This window comes from Prionailurus viverrinus, chromosome C1 (assembly GCF_022837055.1).
Source record: "Prionailurus viverrinus isolate Anna chromosome C1, UM_Priviv_1.0, whole genome shotgun sequence".
NCBI classification, from domain to species: Eukaryota; Metazoa; Chordata; class Mammalia; order Carnivora; family Felidae; genus Prionailurus; species Prionailurus viverrinus.
The window spans coordinates 27542105-27564130 of record NC_062568.1 but is presented as its reverse complement, the minus strand read 5'-3'; the positions used below and the strand labels follow the sequence as shown (position 1 = coordinate 27564130).

General features: G+C 37.2%; 1 protein-coding gene across 3 annotated transcripts in view; it reads left to right on the top strand.

Annotated features, from left to right (window-relative positions):
- LOC125171931 (cytochrome P450 20A1) overlaps positions 1-22026 on the top strand; it is a 79285-nt gene that overhangs the window by 10020 nt on the left and 47239 nt on the right. For 2 of the 3 annotated variants that reach the window (XM_047869199.1, XM_047869200.1), the window contains exon 4: positions 1572-1714. In XM_047869199.1, the coding sequence (XP_047725155.1) occupies positions 1572-1714 (143 nt within the window). Of the gene's footprint in view, positions 1-1571; positions 1715-12586; positions 12677-22026 lie in introns of those variants that run through there. The other variant, XM_047869201.1, reaches the window with a different exon arrangement.

The window sequence follows — 22026 nt, the reverse complement described above, 5'->3', positions numbered from 1 at the left end:
CACAGATTACTACCCATGATGTGTAGTTGATTACTATATTTCTGTAAAATAAAAAGGTACCCTGAAAAAGTTTAAAAGAGATGGGGAAACTATTTACCATCCATATATATAAGTAAAAACTAATAAGAAAATAAAAATAAAATGGAGATATGGAAAAATGGGCAAAAACAAGGTAAGTAAGAAAGAGGAAATAAAAATGGCCAATAAATAAATGAAGATTTCAACCTGTCTAATAATTAGTGGGATGCAAATAAAAGTTTTACCTATCTTACTTGGAAGATATGAAAAATATTGGCAAAATGCATTGTTGCTAAGGGAATAGGCAAACATGGAGTGTAAATATTTTATAAACTTGGGAGACAGGGTTGGCAGGATCTTTGATTTAGCAATAATATCATAAAGAATTTATCATAAGTTGATATTCATATAGTGAGAAAAGACATATTAATATTATTTACAATAAAAATTTGAAGCAAAGTTAAATAGTGGCTGAATGAAAAAATATAATCAGGCCTTAATATGCTGATGTAGATTTATTTTGTTTACCAAATATCTATATGGCCTACTATATGCCAATACTATTATAAGCCATTTACAGATATTAACTCATTTAATCCTTAGAACAACCTTATGAAGTAGACACTAGAGAAAACTGAGGTGCAAAGAGGTTAGGTCATTGGCCCAAGATCACACAACTTATTAGTGATAGAAATGGGACTTGAAGGTAAGCAGTCTGGCCTGAGTTTGTGTTCTTAATCACTAAGCTTTCCATAACATGGAAGGATGGCTCTGTTTCTGTTTTAACAGCTATAAAAACAAAACAAAACAAAAGCAGTCTTATTGGGGCAGCTGCGTGGCTCAGTTGGTTGAGCAGCGACTCTTGACTTCGGCTCAGGTCATGATAGCACAGTCATGAGATTGAACCCTGTTTGGGGCTCTGAGCTGAGCGTGGAGCCTGCTTGGGATTCTCTCTCCCTCTGCCCTCCTCTCTCTCTCTCTCTGTCAAAAAAAAAAAAAATGCAGTCTCAAAAATGTTTAACATTATCTCTCTGGTGAAATTTAGACGAATTTTCTTTTGTATTTTACTGTTGTTTTAATTGTTTACAATGACAATGTATTTTTTTTGTATGAAACAATATAGTCATTAAAGAAACACTTAAAAAATGGATGAAAGAGAAAAAAGAAATTTCTGCACTCAGCCAAATAATTTTAACTGTAATACTTAACCTTTACACACCAATAACAATTTTGCTTTAAAACCAGTGGAATGAGCTTTTTTAAAAATCAAAGATATTGTTGTCATGTAGGTAGAATATTTATGTTAAGTATTAATTATTTATAGTGTAATTGCCAGTCAGGATATTGTATTCTTAACAGTTTTTATTGCCTCTTGAACTGTTCATATTTAGGAAAGATAATGAAGGGAGTTGGGAAAAAAGTTGGGATGCTGTTAGCTACAGTCCCCTACCTCCTTGATCTCTTTGTTTTGTGCTAGGTTTTTATAGTTGTTTTCTTTGTTTTCAGTTCTGTTGCCCACTTGGACTCAGAAATGCTTAATTTGTCTGTTTCAGCGGACCCTTTTGAAACCATGCTTAAGTCATTATTAAGGTATCAATCTGATGGTGGGAATGTGAATGAAAACCACATGAGGAAAAAATTATATGAAAGTGGTGTGACTAATTCTCTGCAGAGTAATTTTGCTCTCCTCCTAAAGGTAAGGTGATGAGAAGTGTGGCCCAGAATTCTTTAATACAGATGATAGTATATTTTTGACTATTAGTGTGTCTTGTCTTTGCTACTTTTTTTCTTGTCTTTCTAAGCTGATTTTTATTCTCCTGAAATTCTCAAACAAAACAAACAACAATAAATAATCTTCACACCTGTACTCTTCTGTGTAAGTTGGAATGATGGGAATGGAGAGAACCTGAACAAATTTTCTCTGTCAATAGATTTGTCCTTTGTGTTCAGGCCAGACTCTAAACCAGTCCCAAAACCTGATCTAAGCTCACTTAAAACACATTCTCTTGTTAAAACTGCAGATTTACTGGGCCTCTGCATAGACAAAACTAAATCATACTGCAGAGGGATCTGGCATTTTTTTTAAACAATTTTTTAAATTTATTTTTATTTTATTTACTTATTAAAGCGTTTTTTTTAGATGTTTTATTTTATATTTGAGAGAGACAGAGAGAGAGCATGGGCAGGTGAGGGGCAGAAAGATGGAGACACAATCTGAAGCAGGCTCCAGGCTCCGAGCTGTCAGCACAGAGCCCAACGTGGGGCTCAAACTCATGAGCAGTGAGAACACGACCTGAGCCACAATCAAACGCTTAACTGACTGAGCCACCCAGCAGCCCCAACAGTTTTTTTTTTTATTTTTTTTTAATGTTTATTTATTTTTGAGATAGAGAGCGCGCATGAGTGGGGGAGGGGAAGATAGGAGTGGAAACACAGAATCTGAAGCAGGCTCCAGGCTCTGAGCTGTCAGCACAGAACCTAACACAGGGCTCACTCAAACTCACAAACTGCAAGATCATACCTGAGCCGACGTCCGATGCTTAACCAACTGAGCCACCCAGGCGCCCCTTAATTTTTTTTAATGTTTATTTATTTTTTGAGAGAGAGTGCGAGTGGGTAAGGGGCAGAGAGAGAGGAAGACACAGAGTCTGAAGCAGGCTCTAGGCTCTGAGTTGTTAGCACAGAGCTCGATGGAGGCTCAAACCCTCAAACTGTGAGATTGTGACCTGAGCCAAAGTTGGACACAACCAGCTGAGCCACCCAGGCACCCCTAGGAATCTGACATTTTTAAGATGTTCCACAAATGACTTATTTACAAAGTTTGAGAACAATAGTAATCCATACTATTTACTTTTTGTCCCTAAAGATCCTTAGCTGAGCCCTATGTGCTGACAGTTCTCTGTGTCCCAATAGCACTGTTCCAAACCTTCACCCTTATTCTAGTATTGCTAACAAATCCCTTTGCTTGCTGTAGGTGGCTTTGCCTCCTGGTTTGCTGAGACCATAGTGTCCCTTATCTGTAAATTCCCTCAATATCCTATTTCCCCACAAACAAACTCTATCCATCTCAATCTTGTTCTTACTTATCATTTTAAATCTTAAAGAACCCTTTCTTCTGTACAAAACTAATCCATTCATTTGTGCTCTTTAAAAACAATGGAATTGGGGCACCTGGGTGGTTTAGTTGGTTGAGCGACCGACTTCGGCTCAGGTCATGATCTCACAGTTTGTGAGTTCAAGCCCCACATGGGGCTCTGTGCTGACAGATTAGAGCCTGGAGCCTGCCTCAGATTCTGCCTCCCTCTCTCTTTGCCCCTCCCCCACTCATATTCTGTCTCTCTCAAAAATAAATAAACATTAAAAAAAATTTTAATAATGGAATTTATAAAATTAATGTATGGTTGCTGTAGAAAACATTTTATTTTTTGTTTTTTTTAATGTTTATTTTTGAGAGAGAGACAGAGACAGAGCACAAGTCGGGGAGGGGCAGAGAGAGGGGGAGACACATAATCCAAAGAAGGCTCCAGGCTCTGAGCTGTCAGCACAGAGTCTGACCCGGGGCTGGAACTCACAGACTATGAGATCATGGCCTGAGCTGAAGTCGGATGCTCAACCAACTGAGCCACCCAGCCACCCCGGAAAAACATTAACCTTATTATTATTTTTTTTATAATGTTTATTTTGAGAGAGAGAAAGTGGGGGACGGCAGAGAGAGAGAGAGGATCCCAAGCAGGCTCTGTGCCATCAGCTCAGAGCCTGATGGGGGGCTCAAACTCACAAATTAGTGAGATCATGAGCTGAGCTGAAGTCAAGAGTTGGACATTTAGCCGACTGAGCCACCCAGGTGCCCCAGAAAGCATTAACTTTAAATAAATCATTCATAATGTCACTATAGATGTATGTGTGGTTGAGATCATACTGTATGTATAATTTTATATACTTTTCACCTTAAAACGTATCACAAACGTTTTTCCATGCCATTAGAATTTCCCCCAAAATAACTAAAATTATGTTTACTTTTTTCTGATTCATTTTATAAAATATGGAAAAATTTAGGAAATCCTAAGGAAAAAAATAAACATTTTTAATGCTATCCATTACTCATTGATAACCATGTTTAACATTTTAAAATGCTTTCTATCATTTTATTTTTTCTGTACACATTAGAATTTTAATCAGCATCATACTATATTGATAGTTTTAGATTCTGAATTGTTTTTAAGATTTTATTTTTAAGTAATCTCTACATCCAAACTCACAACCCCAAGATCAAGAGTCACATGTTTACTGACTGAGTCAACCAGGTGCCCCTAGATTCTGCATTTTTATTTCCATTTTATTATAAGCACTTATAACATTATTCTTTGATAATTACATTTGAAAAAAGTCTCTACTCTCAATTTTACCTTCCAAATATCTTTCAAATTGATCTTCTTCTTTCAGTCAGCACTGCCACCATCCTAGTTTAAGCTTCCATAATCTTACCTCGATTGCTTGTTTTTTTAACTTCTCTCTGCGCTTCTCCCCTAATCCGTTTTCTATCCTCTGCAGGGATTCTTAAACTCTTCTTATGACACATATCCCTTGTACCTTTAGTGAAACCTATGGAGTCCTTCTGAGAATAACATTTTAAAATGTGTACCTACAGGGGCGCCTGGGTGGCGCAGTCGGTTAAGTGTCCGACTTCAGCCAGGTCACGATCTCGCGGCCCGTGAGTTCGAGCCCCGCGTCAGGCTCTGGGCTGATGGCTCGGAGCCTGGAGCCTGTTTCTGGTTCTGTGTCTCCCTCTCTCTCTGCCCCTCCCCCATTCATGCTCTGTCTCTCTCTGTCCCAAAAATAAATAAACGTTGAAAAAAAAATTAAAAAAAAAATGTGTACCTACAGGGCTGTCTGTGTGGCTCTCAATTGGGCATCTGACCCTTGATCTTGACTCAGATCATGATCTCTTTGTGAGTTTGAGCCCCACATTGGGGCTCTGTGCTGATGGCACAGAGCCTGCTTGGGATTCTGTCTCTCCTTCTCTCAGCCCCTCACCTGCTTTTATACTCTCTCTCTTAAGATAAATAAATAAACTTAAAAATATGTGTAACTACAAGGGAAAACGATATACTAATAAGAATATTATTTTTTAAAAGTTTGTGATATTTTAATGTAGGTACCTCATCTTCATTATTTTTTTTAACGTTTTATTTATTTTTGAGAGTGCAAGTGGTGTAGGGGCAGAGAGAGTGGGGGACAGAGGATCCAAAGCAGCCTCTGTGCTGAGAGCAGTGAGCCTGATGCGGGGCTCAAACTCTCATGTGAGAGCATGACCTGAGCCGAAATCGGATGCTCAACCGACTGAACCACCCAGGTGCCTCTATACATCATTATTAATTCATTAAATAACAAGATCTAGCAATGTTTCTAAAACTTCCGTAATTTTAATTAAGTTTTTACATTTAATGGATTCTATTTTAATTTTTTATTTTTTTTTAAGTTTTTATTTAAATTTCAGTTAACATTAGTGTTATATTAGTTTCAGGTGTATAATATAATGATTCAGCAATTCCATAAATCACCTGGTAGTCATCACAAGTGCACTCCTTAATTCCCATCACCTATCTCCCTTCTGGTAACCATCAGTTTGTTCTGTACAGTTGAATCTGTTTCTTGTTTTGCCTCTCTCTCTCTCTCTCTCTCTCTCATTTTTTTCCCTCCCTTTGCTTCTTTGTTTTGTGTTTAAATTCCACATATGAGTGAAATCATATGGCATTTTCTGATGGAAAATACTGTCTTTTCTGACGGACTTATTTATCATAATACTCTCTCACTCTACCCATGTTGTTGCAAATGGCAACAACAATGCAAAAGATTTCGTTCTTTTTATAGGTGATTAATATTCCGTTGTATACATATACACCACATCTTCTTTATTCATTTATCAATGGATGGACATGAGCTATTTCCATAATTTGGCTATTGTAAATAATGCTGCTTTAGGGCCGCCTGGGTAGATTAGTCAGTTAAGCATCCGACTTTGGCTCGGGTCGTGATCTCACGGTTTGAGCCCTGTGTCAGGCTCTGTGCTGACAGCTCAGAGCCTTGAGCCTGCTTTGGATTCTGTGTCTCCCTCTCTTTCTGTCCCTTCCCCACTTGCGCTCCTGTCTCCCTCTCTCTCAAAAATAAATAATAAACGTTAAAAAAATTTTAAAAACAAAAAATAATGCTACTTTAAACATCGAAGTGCATGTATCCTTTTGAATTAGTACTTTTGTATTCTTTAAATACCTAATAGTGTGATTGCTGGATCATAGGGTACAAAACTTTCATAAATTAACTAACTGATGGATTGGGGCATGGAGCCCAATACAGGGGTTATACCTTGAGATCAAGACCTGAGCTGAGATCAAGAGTTGGATGCTTAACCAACTGAACCACCCTGGTGCCCCAAAACTTCCATAATATTAAAGTAATGGCATTATGAGGGACAAAACCATTATTTTGAGAGTTTTGTAATAAGCATCATATGATGTGTACATATTTGAAATTTGTATCGATGACAGAGTCAAAGGACCTATATTCACAATTAAAAGAAATGCTAAATTTCAATCAGGGGTGAGTAAAAAATAAAGATTTTTCTCCTTCATTCAATTTCATGAACTCCTGGATTCTAGGTAGAGACCCTTTTGTGTCTGTGGACTTGAGATTCAAAACCTGTGAGAATAGGTATTTTCAAAATGCAATTCTTAGTTTAATTTTTTAAAAATGTATTTATTTATTTTTAATTTTTTTTAACGTTTATTTATTTTTGACAGAGAGAGACATAGTGCAAGCAGGGGACAGGCAGAGAGAGGGGGAGACACAGAATCCGAAGCAGCCTCCAGGCTCCGAGCTGTCAGCACAGAGCCTGATGTGGGGCTTGAACCCACGGACCGTGAGATTATGGCCCGAACCTAAGTCCAGTGCCCAACCAACTGAGCCACTCAGGCACCCCTGTTTTTATTTATTTTTGAGAGAGAAAGAGAGACACAGAGCGTGAGTGAGGGAGGGGCAGAGAGAGAGGGAGACACAGAATCTGAAGCAGGCTCCAGGCTCTGAGCTGGCAGCACAGAGCCCAACGCAAGGCTCGAGCTTGTGAACCATGAGATCATGACCTGAGCCAAAGTCGGACACTTAGCCAACTGAGCCACCCAGGCGCCCCTGCAATTCTTATTTTATTATTTCCTTAATCAGAAACCTCCACTGGCTTCCCTTTGCTCTTGGGACAAATTCCAGAATATTTAATGTAAGTTTTAAAGGCCATTTGTGATTTAGCTTGCCTACTTTTCCATCCTCATTTCTCATTCTTATTTGTGCTTATACTCTAGCCACATTGGTTTTCTTTTAGTTTTATACCTTGTTCTCTCCTGTCTCAAGGCCTCTGTATATGCTGTTCTCATTGCTTAGATTGTCTCCTCTAACTACTCACATACCTAGTAAATGCAAGTTCATCTTTTAGCTCTTAGTTTGAATGTCACTCCTCAGGGAAACCATCTCTAATTATTCCACTGTCCCCTTTTAGATGCTGTCATAACAGTCTGTACTTTTCCTTCACAACACTTTCCATTTTGTTAATTACATTTTGTGTAATTCTTTGAATGTCTGTGTCCTAAACTGTATGCTCTATGCAGGGAAGGACTATTCTGTATTAATTATGTCTATATACTTGGCTCTTGGTGTAGAATAGACTCTTAGTAAACATTCATTAAAACTAACAAGGTTGGGGCACCTGGGTGGCTCAGTTGGTTAAGTGTCCAGACTTTTAAAAAAATTAGCAAAAAAAAACCAAACAAACAAAACCTGACCAGTTTAAAGTTCTTTAGTCATTGTCTCCTTTGTTTTCTCTATGAGTCAAACTCATCTCTCTATTTAAAAAAATATGTATTTTTTTAATGTTTATTTTTGAGAGGGAGACAGAGTGCAAGTGGGGGAGGGCAGATAGAAAGAGGTAGACACAAATCCAAAGCAGGCTTCAGGCTCTGAGCTGTCAGCACAGAGCCCAATGCAGGGCTCAATGCGCTAACCCTGAGATCATGACCTGAGCTGAAGTCGGATGCTTAACTGACTTAGCCACCCAGGTGCCCCATCTTCTCTCTTAAGAAATAGGTTTCTCAGGGCGCCTGGGTGGCTCAGTCGGTTAAGCGTCCGACTTCACCTAAGGTCATGATCTCGCAGTCGGCGAGTTCGAGCCCCACGTCCAGCTCTGGGCTGATGGCTCAGAGCAGGGAGCCTGCTTCTGATTCTGTGCCTCCCTCTCTCTCTGCCCCTCCCCCGTTCGTGCTCTGTCTCTCTCTGTCTCAAAAATAAATAAAAATTAAAAAAGAAAAAAAAAAAGATTTAAGAAATAGGTTTCTCATGTTCCCTGGCCAACTCTACTCTAGTATCCAGTTTAGTTATGTACCCTTCTTCATGCACCTTCTTTAAACTACAGTAACAACCTGACATGACAAAATTAAATTGATTTTCTTATCTTTCTCCCTTCTTAGATTGTGTTTTCCATCTCCTTTTTTCTTATCTTTGTGCTTCAAAATGTAGTTATTTATTTTGTTGTATGTTTGATGTAGCTCCTTGGAAATAGGATTATCTTACAGTGTGAAGATTAAGCTTGGGCAAGAAGCTTTGAATTTTGCTTCTACCATTTAGTATCTGCATGATGGTTTGTATGTTACTTGGCCTTTCTGAGCTTTCATTTCCTTATCTTAATAACATCTACATTACAAATTTCCTGTGAGGATGATGTGAAATAATGATTTAAAATTCCCGGGGCGCCTGGGTGGCGCAGTCGGTTAAGCGTCCGACTTCAGCCAGGTCACGATCTCGCGGTCCGGGAGTTCGAGCCCCGCGTCGGGCTCTGGGCTGATGGCTCGGAGCCTGGAGCCTGTTTCCGATTCTGTGTCTCCCTCTCTCTCTGCCCCTCCCCCGTTCATGCTCTGTCTCTCTCTGTCCCAAAAATAAATAAACGTTGAAAAAAAAAATTTAAAAAAAAAAAAAATAAATAAAATAAAATTCCCAACTACAGGTCTTAGGACACAGTAACTACTACTCAAGAAATAGCTCTCTTTTTTTGTTTGTTTGTTTGAAAAGTAGATTTTCTTTCTTTCTTTTCTGAGGGATGGGGGACAGAGGGAGAGAGAGAATCTTAAGAGAGATGCACGGCTCCATCTCACCACCACCATGAGATCATGACCTGAGCTAAAATCAAGAGTCAGATGCTTAACTGACTGAGCCATCCAGGTGCCCCCACATGGGTCAGTTTTATTTTCTTTACCTTCTCATCTTCTATTACTTTGTCATTCCTTCTAAAAATGTTCTTAAATGCACATTATAAGCCCTTCTGTAACTTTTTTGAGTTATAGAATACCTGAAAGCCGTTAAGAGGATGCATAATTGACTCTTAACTACTTTTTAAAAATAACATTTAATAAGTACTTAATGCCATTTTTTCCTTATCAGAGTTTTGTTTGAAACTAATACTTTCTATTCAAGACTTGAGGCTGAAAAAAAAAAAAAAACTTGAGGCTGGCTTGCTGAGTTTACTGGAAGCATTAATACATTGACTCCTCTGCACAGTTTTCCTCCTAAAAACAGACGAAACAAGGCCTTTATCCATGGCTGGATGTTGATTAGTCTCTCTCCTTCCAGTTCCTATTTCTACTGGCCCATCAAGAGACTTATATACCAAATCTCCACCCTCTCATTGTTATCATTCCTGTTTGGTGTGTCAAACAAACCTTATTAGCTTTGTTCACATCAAGTTCTCAAGGCCTATTAGGCTTCCCACTTGGGTTGTCATGCCTGTTTTGTCATCCCTCATTGTCCTCCCTGGAAGCAGTTAGGTTGCCTTTCTCTGAACATTCACAAGTCAGAATCTTCTTTTCTGTTCTGTTTAAATACCTAACATTTGCCAGTAACCAACATCTTTTCGTATTTAATTGTATAGCTCCAGGGAGTTTTGCCCATTTCTCCTTGCTTTGCTTTCAGTGGTGACAGAAATACCTTTTTTTTTAAAGTAATATTTATTGTAAGCCTTAATTATTCTTTCTTCTGTGCTTCAAACTAAGTAATTCTAACTTTTTAATCTATTATCATAGGCTCTATTTCCCAAACTTTCTTCTTTGCTTTTGTTCTGTATTCCAGATTTTTCTCCTCCTACCTGATTAAAGGCAAATCAAGATGAAAAATTATTTCCAAATTTTCATGTTTCTTGCCATCATAGTTTTAAGTTTTGGTTCATAGACTGGGCCCAAATGTGAGAAATATATTTTGAGTTTATATTGTCAATCCCGTAGTACAAGCAAGTTACTTAGTCTTCAGAAATACTAGTTAAATGTTTAATCAGGAAGAATATGACTAGAGAGTGTTGCTGTCAGAACATCTTCCTTTTCCTTACCAATATTTTTTCTTTGAGGGAAGAGTGCTGTTACCAGAGTTATTCCCCCCGAAAATAAATGTTACTTTATATTCACATAATAATCTTTTTGCCTTTTTTTGTTTTTGTTTTTTTGCCCAGATCTGAGTTCTTTGTTCGGATTCTTCTCTAATCCTTTCAAACCTCATCCTTTGACTTCTGGTTCCTTCCTGTCCTGACCATCTTTGCTCCAAGGCTGTGTGTAAACCTCCACTTTAATTCTGTGAGTGTAACTTCTCTATTCTCTGTGCTGAAACCCCATATTCTCCTGTCACCTGTGGGAAAAATTCTGATTTAATAACTATTTCTGGATTTGTAATTTAGGACTATTATCCAGAATCTTCTTAATTGACAGCTTAGTAATAGTTAATAGTGAAAATTGTTGAGTTTGTTGGTCCAGTGGATTGTATGAACTCATTTAAGCCTCACAACAATTTTATAAAGGTGTTGTTATTTACCCCTTTTTACAGATGAGGAACCATAGAGCAGTTAAATTAACCAGTCCAAGGTCATATAGCTCGTAAATAGTAGGATCAGGATATCATTCCAGTCTGGCACATTTCTTCTCTGGCTTGTTCTGCTACCCTGGGATGTAGTTTTGCTTGGCTAGGTTTTTTTTTTTTCCCTTTTTAAAAAAATCTTTTTTAAGTTTGCAGTCACAATAATAACCTAATGCAAGGTGGAATTGAAAATCATTTGCTTCTCTGAAATTCTAATAATTTCACAATAATTACCTAAAGACTTTCTTTTTTTAAAGATTATTTATTTATTTTGAGTGAGAGAGAGAGTACAAATGAGGGAGACAGAGAGTGGGAGAGACAGAATCCCAAGCAGGCTCCATGCTGTTGGTGCAGAGCCTGATGTGGGGCTTGATCCCATGAACCATGATATCATGACTTGAGCCAATGCTCAACTGACTGAGCCACACAGGAGTCCCCCCCTGGATTTAATTTAAATGAAAGATCCCAGGATTCCCTTTTTTTTTTTTAATGTTTATTTTTGAGATAGAGACACAGCACGAATGGGGGAGAGGCAGAGAGAGAGAAGGCAACGCAGAATCTGAAGCTGGCACCAGGGTCTCAACCTGTCAGCACAGAGCCAGACGTGGGGCTCAAGCCCACAAACTGCGAGATCATGACCTGAGCCAAAGTCAAACATTCAACTGGCTGAGCCACCCAGGTGCCCCCTCGGATTTCATTTAAAAACCAACTACATATAAAATCTTTTATACATTATTAGAAATATAAGCTCCAGGGGCACTTTCCCTCACTTTCTCTCTCTCTCTCAAAAATAAATAAACATTAAAATAAATTTAAAGAAATATAAGCTCCAAAAGAAAAATGGCTAAAGATGTGAACATGGAATACATTGAATAAAACATGTTAAATGGCCTCTAAATATTTGAAGCTTGTCTAAACCCTACCAGTAATTAGCAAAATAAGCCAATTAAAGCCATGTTGAGATATTTTTTACCTGTTAGGCTGACAGGGTCTTTTTTTTTAATGACAACACCTACTTGTATCAGAGGTGTGGGAAATGGGTACTTTGATAATGCTGATAACAATATAAATTGATAAGTGCTTCTGCAAGGCAGCATGGCTATATATATCAAAAGCTTAAAAAATGATTACTATTTAACTCAGAAATTTCATATGTAAGGGAAGCCAAATGGAAATAGATGTATGTACAAAGATGATTACTGAAGCATTGTTTATTATAGCAGAAATTGGAAATACTTAAATGTCCAATAGTAGAGGATTGTTTAAATGATAGTGAATCCTTACAATGGATCAGAACAAAGACATTAAAAAGACGGCAGACGTTTATTTATTAATATATGGGGATTATTTTAACATGTTGTTTGTTTGGGCTGGCATAACAAAGTATCACAAACTTGATGGCTTAAAAAACAGAAATATATTGTCTCACAGCTCTGGAGGCTAGAAATCCAAGATCAAGGTGTCAGCAGGGTTGACTCCTTCTGAGGACTGTGAGGGAGAGTCTGTCTTGTGTTTCTTCCTGGTTTCTGGTTTTGCTGGCAGTCTTTGGTGTTCTTTGTCTGGTAAGATGTATCACTCCATTCTCTGCCTTCATGTTTATAAGGAGGTCTCCATGTGTGTATCCTTTTTTTATAAGGACGCAGTCATATTGTATCAAGATCCACCCTAATGTGCTCATCATCTTGCACATCTGTAAAGAGCCTCTTGCCAAAAAAGGTCTCATCCACAGGTACGTGGGTTAGGACTGTAAGATTTTTTGGGGGGGATACAATTCAACCCATAACATAATGGTAGGTGAAAAAACCAGCATACAAAACAGTTTGTATAGTATTAGTACATTTTCCAAAGTATATCTATATACACACATGTATGCACATTTATAGATGGATACTCATCCCATAGAAAAACATATGAAAAGCTAGGTACAAAAATGTTGTAAGTAGTTATCTCCATCTGGGTTAAATTTAGGGTGATTTAAGTTAATTTCTATATTTTCATTTATATTATTTTACTTTCTTTTCATTGACTTATACAATTCAGGAAAACTGAACTCATCTATCAGAGATAGTCTGAATATTTGAATTTTCATTAGGAACAAAGCTTAATAATTCATTGAATAATTAAAACCAAAACTGAGTTTATTCTAAGAACAAAGCCTTTTATTTATGGACTTTTTAGGACTGTATATTTGGTTTCCTTTATTTTTCTGGAAACTGCTAATATGCAGGAGTTGATTTGGGAAGAATTATGTTCCTTGCTGGTTACTGTGTTGTTCAGTATTTTTCATCAGAGTTGTTTTTTGTTTTTTGTCTTTTGAAAAATTAAAAAAAAACTGTTCTTTGTAAAAAGCCAAATTTTATGAAATGAAAGATCTGATGATCAACCACTTTACATTTAGTTACATTTACATATAGTTGGGACATATATTACTAGTAAGACAGACTTGAATATTTAAAGAAGTATCTATTAACTTCTGAGAGAGTTCTCTTAGTCTTGTCAGAAACATAACTTACTCTTTGTAGTACATACAGGACAGTCATTTTGAAAAAGAGAGTTGGTTATATTCACTAAAAATTTATTGAGCATCTAAGATTTGCCAGACACTGCTAGGTACTAGGATTGATTACCAGTATAAAAAGCTACCCTCAAGAAGGTTTATGTCTAATGGTTATCAAGTACTGGGTCTTTAAATAATATAGTGATGCTACGTAAATGCATTCCTTTTGTTAAATGTTGGAACCAGTCTCAAACTGAGTTTCTGACAGCAAACTTTTTACCACTTTCTATTTCTCTTACTCTTAAGTCTACTCTTGGCCTATATCCTGACCCTTAATCTCAAAACACCTTCTACTTTTGAAGTTCCAATTGTCTTCTGATTTTAGTTTCCCAACAAGAACATAATTGGTTAGTCTAAGAGTATATGTTCTTACCTTTTTTACTTATATAAAGAGAAGCATAATGGTTGACAGCTTGGACTCTTCATCACACTACCTGGGTTGGAATACGAATTCTTTGATTTTTGTTGTGTAGCCTTGGGCATGTTACTTTTTTGTCTGATACATTTCCTCATTTATAAAATGAGGGTAATAACGGTTACTTGTCTCATAGTATTAAGGATTAAGTGAATTCATACATTAGAAGATGCTTCCAAATAATTTTCCAGAGTAGTTTTACCACTTACAGTCTCATGGCAGAGTATGAGCATTCTCCTTTTTCTGCATCCTCACTGTTCCTTGGTATTGGTAGATGTATAGAGGTTTCTCATTGTGATTTTAATTTGTATTTTCCTGATAGCTAATAATATTGAACATTTTTTTCATTTGTTAACTTTGAGGTAGTGTTACTTAAAATCTTTTCACCATTTTTCTTTGGGGTCTTCTCTATTTTTAATTTTTAAGAGGTCTTAAAAATTTCCAAATTTAAGAACTTTATTGAAATATTAATTATCTTCCTCTGTGGCTTGGTTTTATATGCTCTTAACTTTGTCTTTTGATGAACAGATACTAATGTTAGTGTAGTCAACTTATTATTATTTTACCTTTTTTGTTACTGCATTTTGTGTCCTATGTAAGAAATTTTTTTTTAATTTCAAGTTTTTATTTAAATTTTGGTTAGTTAACATGTTTATCCTAATGTTATGAAGATATTCGTCTGAGTTTTGTTTTGAGGCTTTTACTGTTTAATTTTTATACTTAGATCCGTAATACATTTGGTGTTTATTGTGTAAATACTGAGGAAGGGAGTTAACATTCATATTTTTCTAGGCAGTTATCCAGTTGGTCCAGCATAACCTATTGAAAAGATCATCCTTTCTTTATTATACTGTAATGTTACCTTTATCATAAACCAGGTGATTGTATAGGTCACTTGATTTATGTAAAGTTATCTTTACGTGTTATGGAATCTTCTACTCCATGAACATGGAAGAGTACACTTCCACTTATTTTGGTCTTTAGTTTTTCTCAATATATATATTTTTTTACTTTTCAGTGTAAAGGTCATGTCTTTTATTAAAGTTACTTCTAGATATTTAGTGGGGCTTTGATGCTGTTGTAAATGGTACTGTTTTTAAATTTCTTTTTTTGCTGATACATACAACTGATTTTTTTGCATATTGACCTTGTAGTCATTAACCTTGCCAGATTTCCTTATTAACACTAATGGTTTATCCTGGTATTTGAGATCAATGGACAGTTTTCTTTTCCATTTCTACTACCTTTTCTTTCTTTTCTTGTTTTCTTGCCAAACATTCTGTTATATTTTTAATGTCCTTAGGCTCTGTAGTACCTTCCCTCTCTTGTTTCTTTTTAAAAAAAATTTTTTTTAAATGTTTATTTATTTTTGAAACAGAGACAGAGCTTGAGTGGGGGAGGGACAGAGAGAGAAAGGGAGACACAGAATCTGAAGCAGGCTTCAGGCCCTGAGCTGTCAGCACAGAGCCCGACATGAGGCTTGAACTCGTGAACCCCATATTTTGTCCTATGCAATTCAATTCTTGATTAGTGTTTCTAATGGTCTTTATTTTTTTTTTTCTTTTTAAGATTTTTATTTATTTATTTCTTGAGGGAGAAAGAGACAGTGTGAGTAGGGAAGAGCAGAGAGAGAGAGGGAGAGAATCCCAAGCAGGCTTCACAATGCTAGAGCAGAGCACTACGTGGGGCTCAAACTCAAGAACCATGAGACAATGACCGAAGCCGAAATCAAGAATCAGCTTACCTGACTGAGCCACTAAGTCTCCCCTAAAGATCTTTATTATTGTGGGTCCAGTCAGGAGAGAGAAAGCACACAATTATTTAAATAGGAAAAGTTTAATATAAAGAATTATTAGCTATAATGGGACTGCAGTAATGAGAGGTTGGCTAGTCAGAAGTAAATGGAACTCTAAAGAATATAGGATAGCAGGTATAGGAAGCAGTCACCAATTCTAGGGCTGAGACAGAGGGCCCATGCCCCCAGGACTGAGACCCAGACTCTGTTTTAAGGGGCACAGATGTGAATGGGAACTTTTGAAATCAGATTCTTTTTTTTTCTTTTTTTTTAAATTTATTCTCAGGTTAGTTAATACACAGCGTAGTCTTGGCTATGGGAGATTCATCACTTATATTTAACACCCAATGTTCATCCCAACAAGTGCCCTTCTTAATGCCCATCACACATTTTCCCCATCCCCATCAACCCTCAGTTTGTTCTCTGTATTTGAGAGTCTCTTACAGTTTGCCTCCGTCTCTGTTTTTATCTTTTTCTTCCATTCCCCTATGATCATCTGTTAAGTTTCTCAAATTCCACATATGAGGGAAATCATATGATATCTTTCTTTCTGTGACTATTTTGCTTAGCGTAATACTCTCCAGTTCCATTCATGTTGTTGCAAATGGCAAGATTTCATTCTTCTTTATCACTGAGTAATATTTCATTGTGTATATATCTTCTTCATCCATTCATCAGTTGATGGACTTTGGGGCTCTTTCCATAATTTGGCTATTGTTGATAGTGCTGCTATAAACATTGGGGTGCCCGTGCCCCTTCAAATCACCACTCCTGTATCCTTTGGATAAATACTTGGTAGTGCAATTGCTGGGTCATAGGATAATTCTATTTTTAATTTTTTGAGGAACCTCTACATTCTTTTCCAGAGTGGCTGCACCAGTGTCCATTGCCATCAACAGTGCAAGAGGGTTTCCCTTTCTCCACATCCTCTCCCACGTCTGTAGTTTCCTGAGTTGTGAATTTTAGCCACTCAGAGCGGTGTGAGGTGGTATTTCATTGTGGTTTTGATTTATATTTCCTGATGATGAGTGATGTTAAGCATCTTTTCATATGTCTCTTGGCCATCTGGATGTCTTCTTTGGTAAAGTGTCTATTCATGTCTTCTGCCCATTTCTTCATTGGATTATTTGTTTTTTTGGGTGTTGAGTTTGGTAGTTCTTTATAGATTTCTGATACTAACCCTTTATCTGATATGTGATTTGCAAATATCTTCTCCCATTCCATCAGTTGCCTTTTAGTTTTGTCTTTTCCCTTGCTGTGCAGAAGCTTTTTATCTTCATGAGGTCCCAGTGGTTCATTTTTGCTTTTGTTTCCCTTGCCTTCGGAGACATGTCAAGTAAGATGTGGCTGTAGCTGAGGTCAAAGAAGTTGCTGCCTCTTTTCTCCTTTAAGATTTTGATGATTTCCTGTCTAACATTTAGGTCTTTCATCCATTTTGAATTTGTTTTTGTGTATGGTGTAAGAAAGTTGTCCAGTTTCATTCTTCTGCATGTCGCTGTCCTATTCTCCCAGCACCATTTGCTAAAGAGGCTGTCTTTTTTCCATTGGATACTCTTTCCTGCTCTGTCAGACGTTAGTTGGCCATACATTTGTGGGTCCAATTCTGTGTTCTCTATTCTATTCCATTGGTTTATGTGTCTGTTTTTGTGCCAATACCATACTGTCTTGATGATTACAGCTTTGTAGTAGAGGCTAAAGTCGGATTGTGATGCCTCCCATTTTGGTTTTCTTTTTCAACATTACTTTGGCTATCTGGGGTCTTTTGTGGTTCCATACAAATTTTAGGATTGTTTGTTCTAGCTTTGAGAAGAATGCCAGTGCAATTTTGATTGGGATTGCATTGACTGTGTAGATAGCTTTGGGTAGTATTGACATTTTAACAATATTTATTCTTCCAATCCATGAACACGGAATGTTTTTCTATTTCTTTTTGTCTTCTACAGTTTCCTTCATAAGTTTTCTATAGTTTTCAGCATACAGATCTTTTACATCTTTGGTTAGGTTTATTCCTAGGTATTTTATGGTTCTTGGTGCAATTGTAAATGGGATCAATTTCTTGATTTCTCTTTCTGTTGCTTCATTATTGGTGTATAGAAATGCAACCAATTTCTGCACATTGATTTTGTACCCTGCGACTTTGCTGAATTCATGTATCAGTTCTAGCAGGCTTTGGGTGGAGTCTTTTGGGTTTTCTATGTAGAATATCATGTCATCTACAAAGAGTAAAGGTTTGACTTCTTTGTCAATTTGGATGTCTTTTATTTTGTTTTGTTGTCTGATTGCTGAGGCTAGGACTTCAAACACTATGTTAAACAACAGGGGTGAGAGTAGGCATCCCTGTTGTGTTCCTGATCTCAGGGGGAAAGCTCTCAGTTTTTCCCCATTGAGAATGATATTAGGTGTGGGTCTTTCATATATGGCTTTTATGATGTGAAGGTATGTTCCTTATATCCTGACTTCCTTGAGGGTTTTTTTTTTAATATGAAATTTATTGTCAAATTGGTTTCCATACAACACCCAGTGCTCATCCCAACAGGTGCCCTTCTCAATGCCCATCACCCACTTTCCCCTCCCTCTCACCCCCATCAACCCTCAGTTTATTTTCAGTTTTTAAGAGTCTCTTATGGTTTGCCTCCTCCCTCTCTGTAACTTTGTTTTGTTTTTCCCCTTCCCCTCCCCCATGGTCTTCTGTTAAGTTTCTCAGGATCCACGTAAGAGTGAAAACATATGGTATCTGTCTTTCTCCGTATGACTTATTTCACTTAGCATAACACTCTCCAGTTCCATCCACGTTGCTACAAAAGGCCATATTAAGGGTTTTCGTTAAGAAAGGATGCTGTATTTTGTCAAATGCTTTTTCTGTATCCATTGACAGGATCACATGGTTCGTATCCTTTCTTCTGTTAATGTGATGTATAATGTTGATTGATATGTGAATATTCAACCAGCCCTGCAGTCCAGGAATGAATCCCACTTAATCATGGTAAATAATTCTTTTAATGTACTGTTGAATTCGATGTGCTAGTATCTTGTTGAGAATTTCTGCATCCATGTCATCAGGGATATTGGCCTTTAATTCTCCTTTTTAGTGGGATCTGTGTCTGCTTTTGGAATCAGGGTAATGCTGGCTTCATAGAATGAGTCTGGAAGCTTTCCTTCTTTTTATATTTTTTGGAACAGTTTGAAAAGAATAGGTATTGACTGTGCTTTAAATGCCTGGTAGAATTCCCCTGGGAAGCCATCTGACCCAGGACTCTGATTTGTTGGGAGGTTTTTGATAACCAATTCAATTTCTTCACTGGTTATGGGTCTGTTCAAATTTTCTATTTTTTCCTGTTTGAGTTTTGGTAGTATGTGAGTATCTAGGAAATTGTCTTTCTTTTAGATTGTCTAGTTTGTTGGCATATAATTTTTCATAATATTATCTAATAACTGTATTTCTGTGGTGTTGGTTGTGATCTCTCCTCTCTTTCATTTGTGATTTTATTTATTTGGGTCCTCTCTTTTATTTTTGAGAAGTTTGGCTAGGGGTTTATCAATTTTGTTTATTTTTTCAAAACACTGACTCTTAGATTCATTGATCTGTTGTACTGGGTTTTTTTTTTTTTTTTTTTTTGGATTCTATATTGTTTATTTCTGCTGTAATCATTACTGTTTCTCTTCTTCTGTTGGCTTTGAGCTTTCTTTGCTGCTGCCTTTTCTAGCTCCTTTAGATGTAAGGTTAAGCTGTGTATTTGGGATCTTTCTTGCTTCTTGAGATAGGCCTGAATTGTAATGTATTTTCCTCTTAGGACTGCCTTTGCTCCATTCCAAAAGATTTGGACTGTTGTGTTTTCATTTTCATTTGCTTCCATATATTTTTAAGTTCTTCTTTAATTTCCTGGTTGACCCATTCATTCTTTAATAGGATAGTCTTCAACCTCCCTGTATATGGGGGCTTTCTGAATTTTTTATTGTGGTTGATTTCAAGTTTGATAGTGTTGTGATATGAAAAATATGCATGGTATGATCTCAATCCTTTTATAGTTGTTGAGGGCTGTTTTGTGACCTAGTACGTGATCTCTTTTGGAAAATGTTCCATGTGCACTCAAGAAGAATGTGTATGTTGCTGCTTTAGGATGAGAAGTTCTGAATATACCTGTTAAGTCCTTCTGGTCCAGTGTGTAATTCAAAGCTATTGTTTCCTTATTGATTTTCTACCTAGATGATATGTCCATTGCTATAAGTGGAGCATTAAAGTCCCCTACAATCACAGTATTATTATCTATACATTTGTTTATGTTTGTGACTAATTGATATATATATTTGGGTGCCTCCACATTGGGGGCATAAACATTTACAATTGTTAACTCTTCTTGATGGATAGACCAATTAATTGTATGTATAATTTTATACACACACACACACACACACATATATATATACATATATATATATATATGTATATATATATGTAATAATGCCATTCTTCATGTCTTGTTATAGTCTTTGTTTTAAAATGTAGTTTGTCTGATATAAGTATGGCTACTCTGGCTTTCTTTTGACGTCCAGTAGCATGATAGACAGTTCTCCATCCCCTCACTTTCTTTCCTTCTTCTTCTTCTTTTTTTTTTTTTAATGTTTATTTCTGAGAGACAGAGCATGAGTGGTAGAGGGGGAGAGAGAGAAGGAGACACAGAACTCCAGACTCTGTGCTGTCAGCACAGAGCCCAATGCAGGGCTTGAACCCATGAACCATGAGATCATGACCTGAGCTGAAATCTGACACTTAACCAACTGAGCCACCCAGGTGTCCCATCCATCCCCTCACTTTCAATCTGTGGTGTCCTCAGGTGTAAAATGAGTCTCTTGTAGGCAGCATATAGATGGATCTTGTTTTTTATCCATTCTGATACTCTTTGACTTTTGATTGGGTCATTTAGTCCATTTACATTCAGAGTGATCATTGAAAGTTATGGATTTAGTGCTATTGTGTTATCTGTAGGTTTCATGTTTGTGGTGATGTCTCTGGTCCTTTGTAGTCTTTGCTGCTTTCCACTCACAGAATCCCTCTTCAGATCACCTGCAGGGCTGGTTTAGTGGTCATGAACTCCTTTAGTTTTTGTTTGTTTGGGAAAGCCTTTCTCTCTCCTATTCTGAGTGACCGCCTTCCTGGATAAAGGATTCTTAGCTGCATGGTTTTCCTATTCATCACATTGGATATTTCCTGCCACCCCCTTCTGGTCTGCCAAGTTTCAGTGGACAGTTCTGCTACCATCCTTATGTGTCTACCCCTGTAAGTTAAGGACCATTTTTCCCTAGCTACTTTCAGAATCCTCTCTTTATCTTTGTGTTTTGCCAGTTTCACTATAATATGTCGTGGTGTTGATGTGTTGTTTTTGTTTTGTTGATTTTGAAGGGAGTTCAGTGTGCCTCATGGACTTGGATGCCTGTTTCCTTCCGCAGATTAGGGAAGTTCTCAGGTATAATTTGTTCAAATAAACCTTCTGCCCCTTTCTCTTGCCCTTCGTCTTCCAGAACTCCTATGATACAGACACTGTTTCATTTCATAGAATCACTTTGCTCTCTAATTCTCCCCTTGTGATCTAGTAATTTCCTTTCCCTCTTTTTTCAGCTTCATCATTTTCCATAATTTTGTCTTTTGTTTCACCTGTTTTCTGCTCTGCTTCTTCTTTACTTGCTGTCACTGTATCTAGTTTATTTTGCATCTCATTTGTAGCATTTCTTAATTCATTGTGACTAGTTCGTAGATCTTTAACCTCTGCAGATATAATTTCTCTGCTGTCTTCTATGCTTTTCTCAAGCCCACCTATTAGTCTTATGACTGTTATTCTAAATTCTTGTTCAGAAATATTGTTTATATTTGTTTTGAGCAATTCTCTGGCTGCCATTTCTTCCTGAATTTTTTTCTTTTAAGGAGAGTTCTTCCATTTCGTCATTTTGGTTAGGTTTCTGTCTTTTATGTGTTTTCATAGCTTGTTATGTGTTCTGCACCTGCAAGTACCACTATATTAAAAAGGGGTCATACACTGTCCAGGGCCTGGCACTTCAGAAATGTTTCTGGAATGTGTTGCGTGCACTCTGTTGTGTTTTGGCTGCTCTATGGCACTGGTCAGTCCTCTGCAAAGCTCCTCCTTGCTTGTAGTAGTCGAGTGTTTGGACCTTCAACCAAGTGCACTTTGATTTGTTAATTGAAGTAACCCTTAAAAAAAAACGGAAAAGGGTGGTGGGGGAACCGGTGGTTGTGCTTGTCTGGAGGAGATGCCTGCTGCCTTGGGTCAGTTAGTCATCCTCTAGTGGATAAGCTGTTGC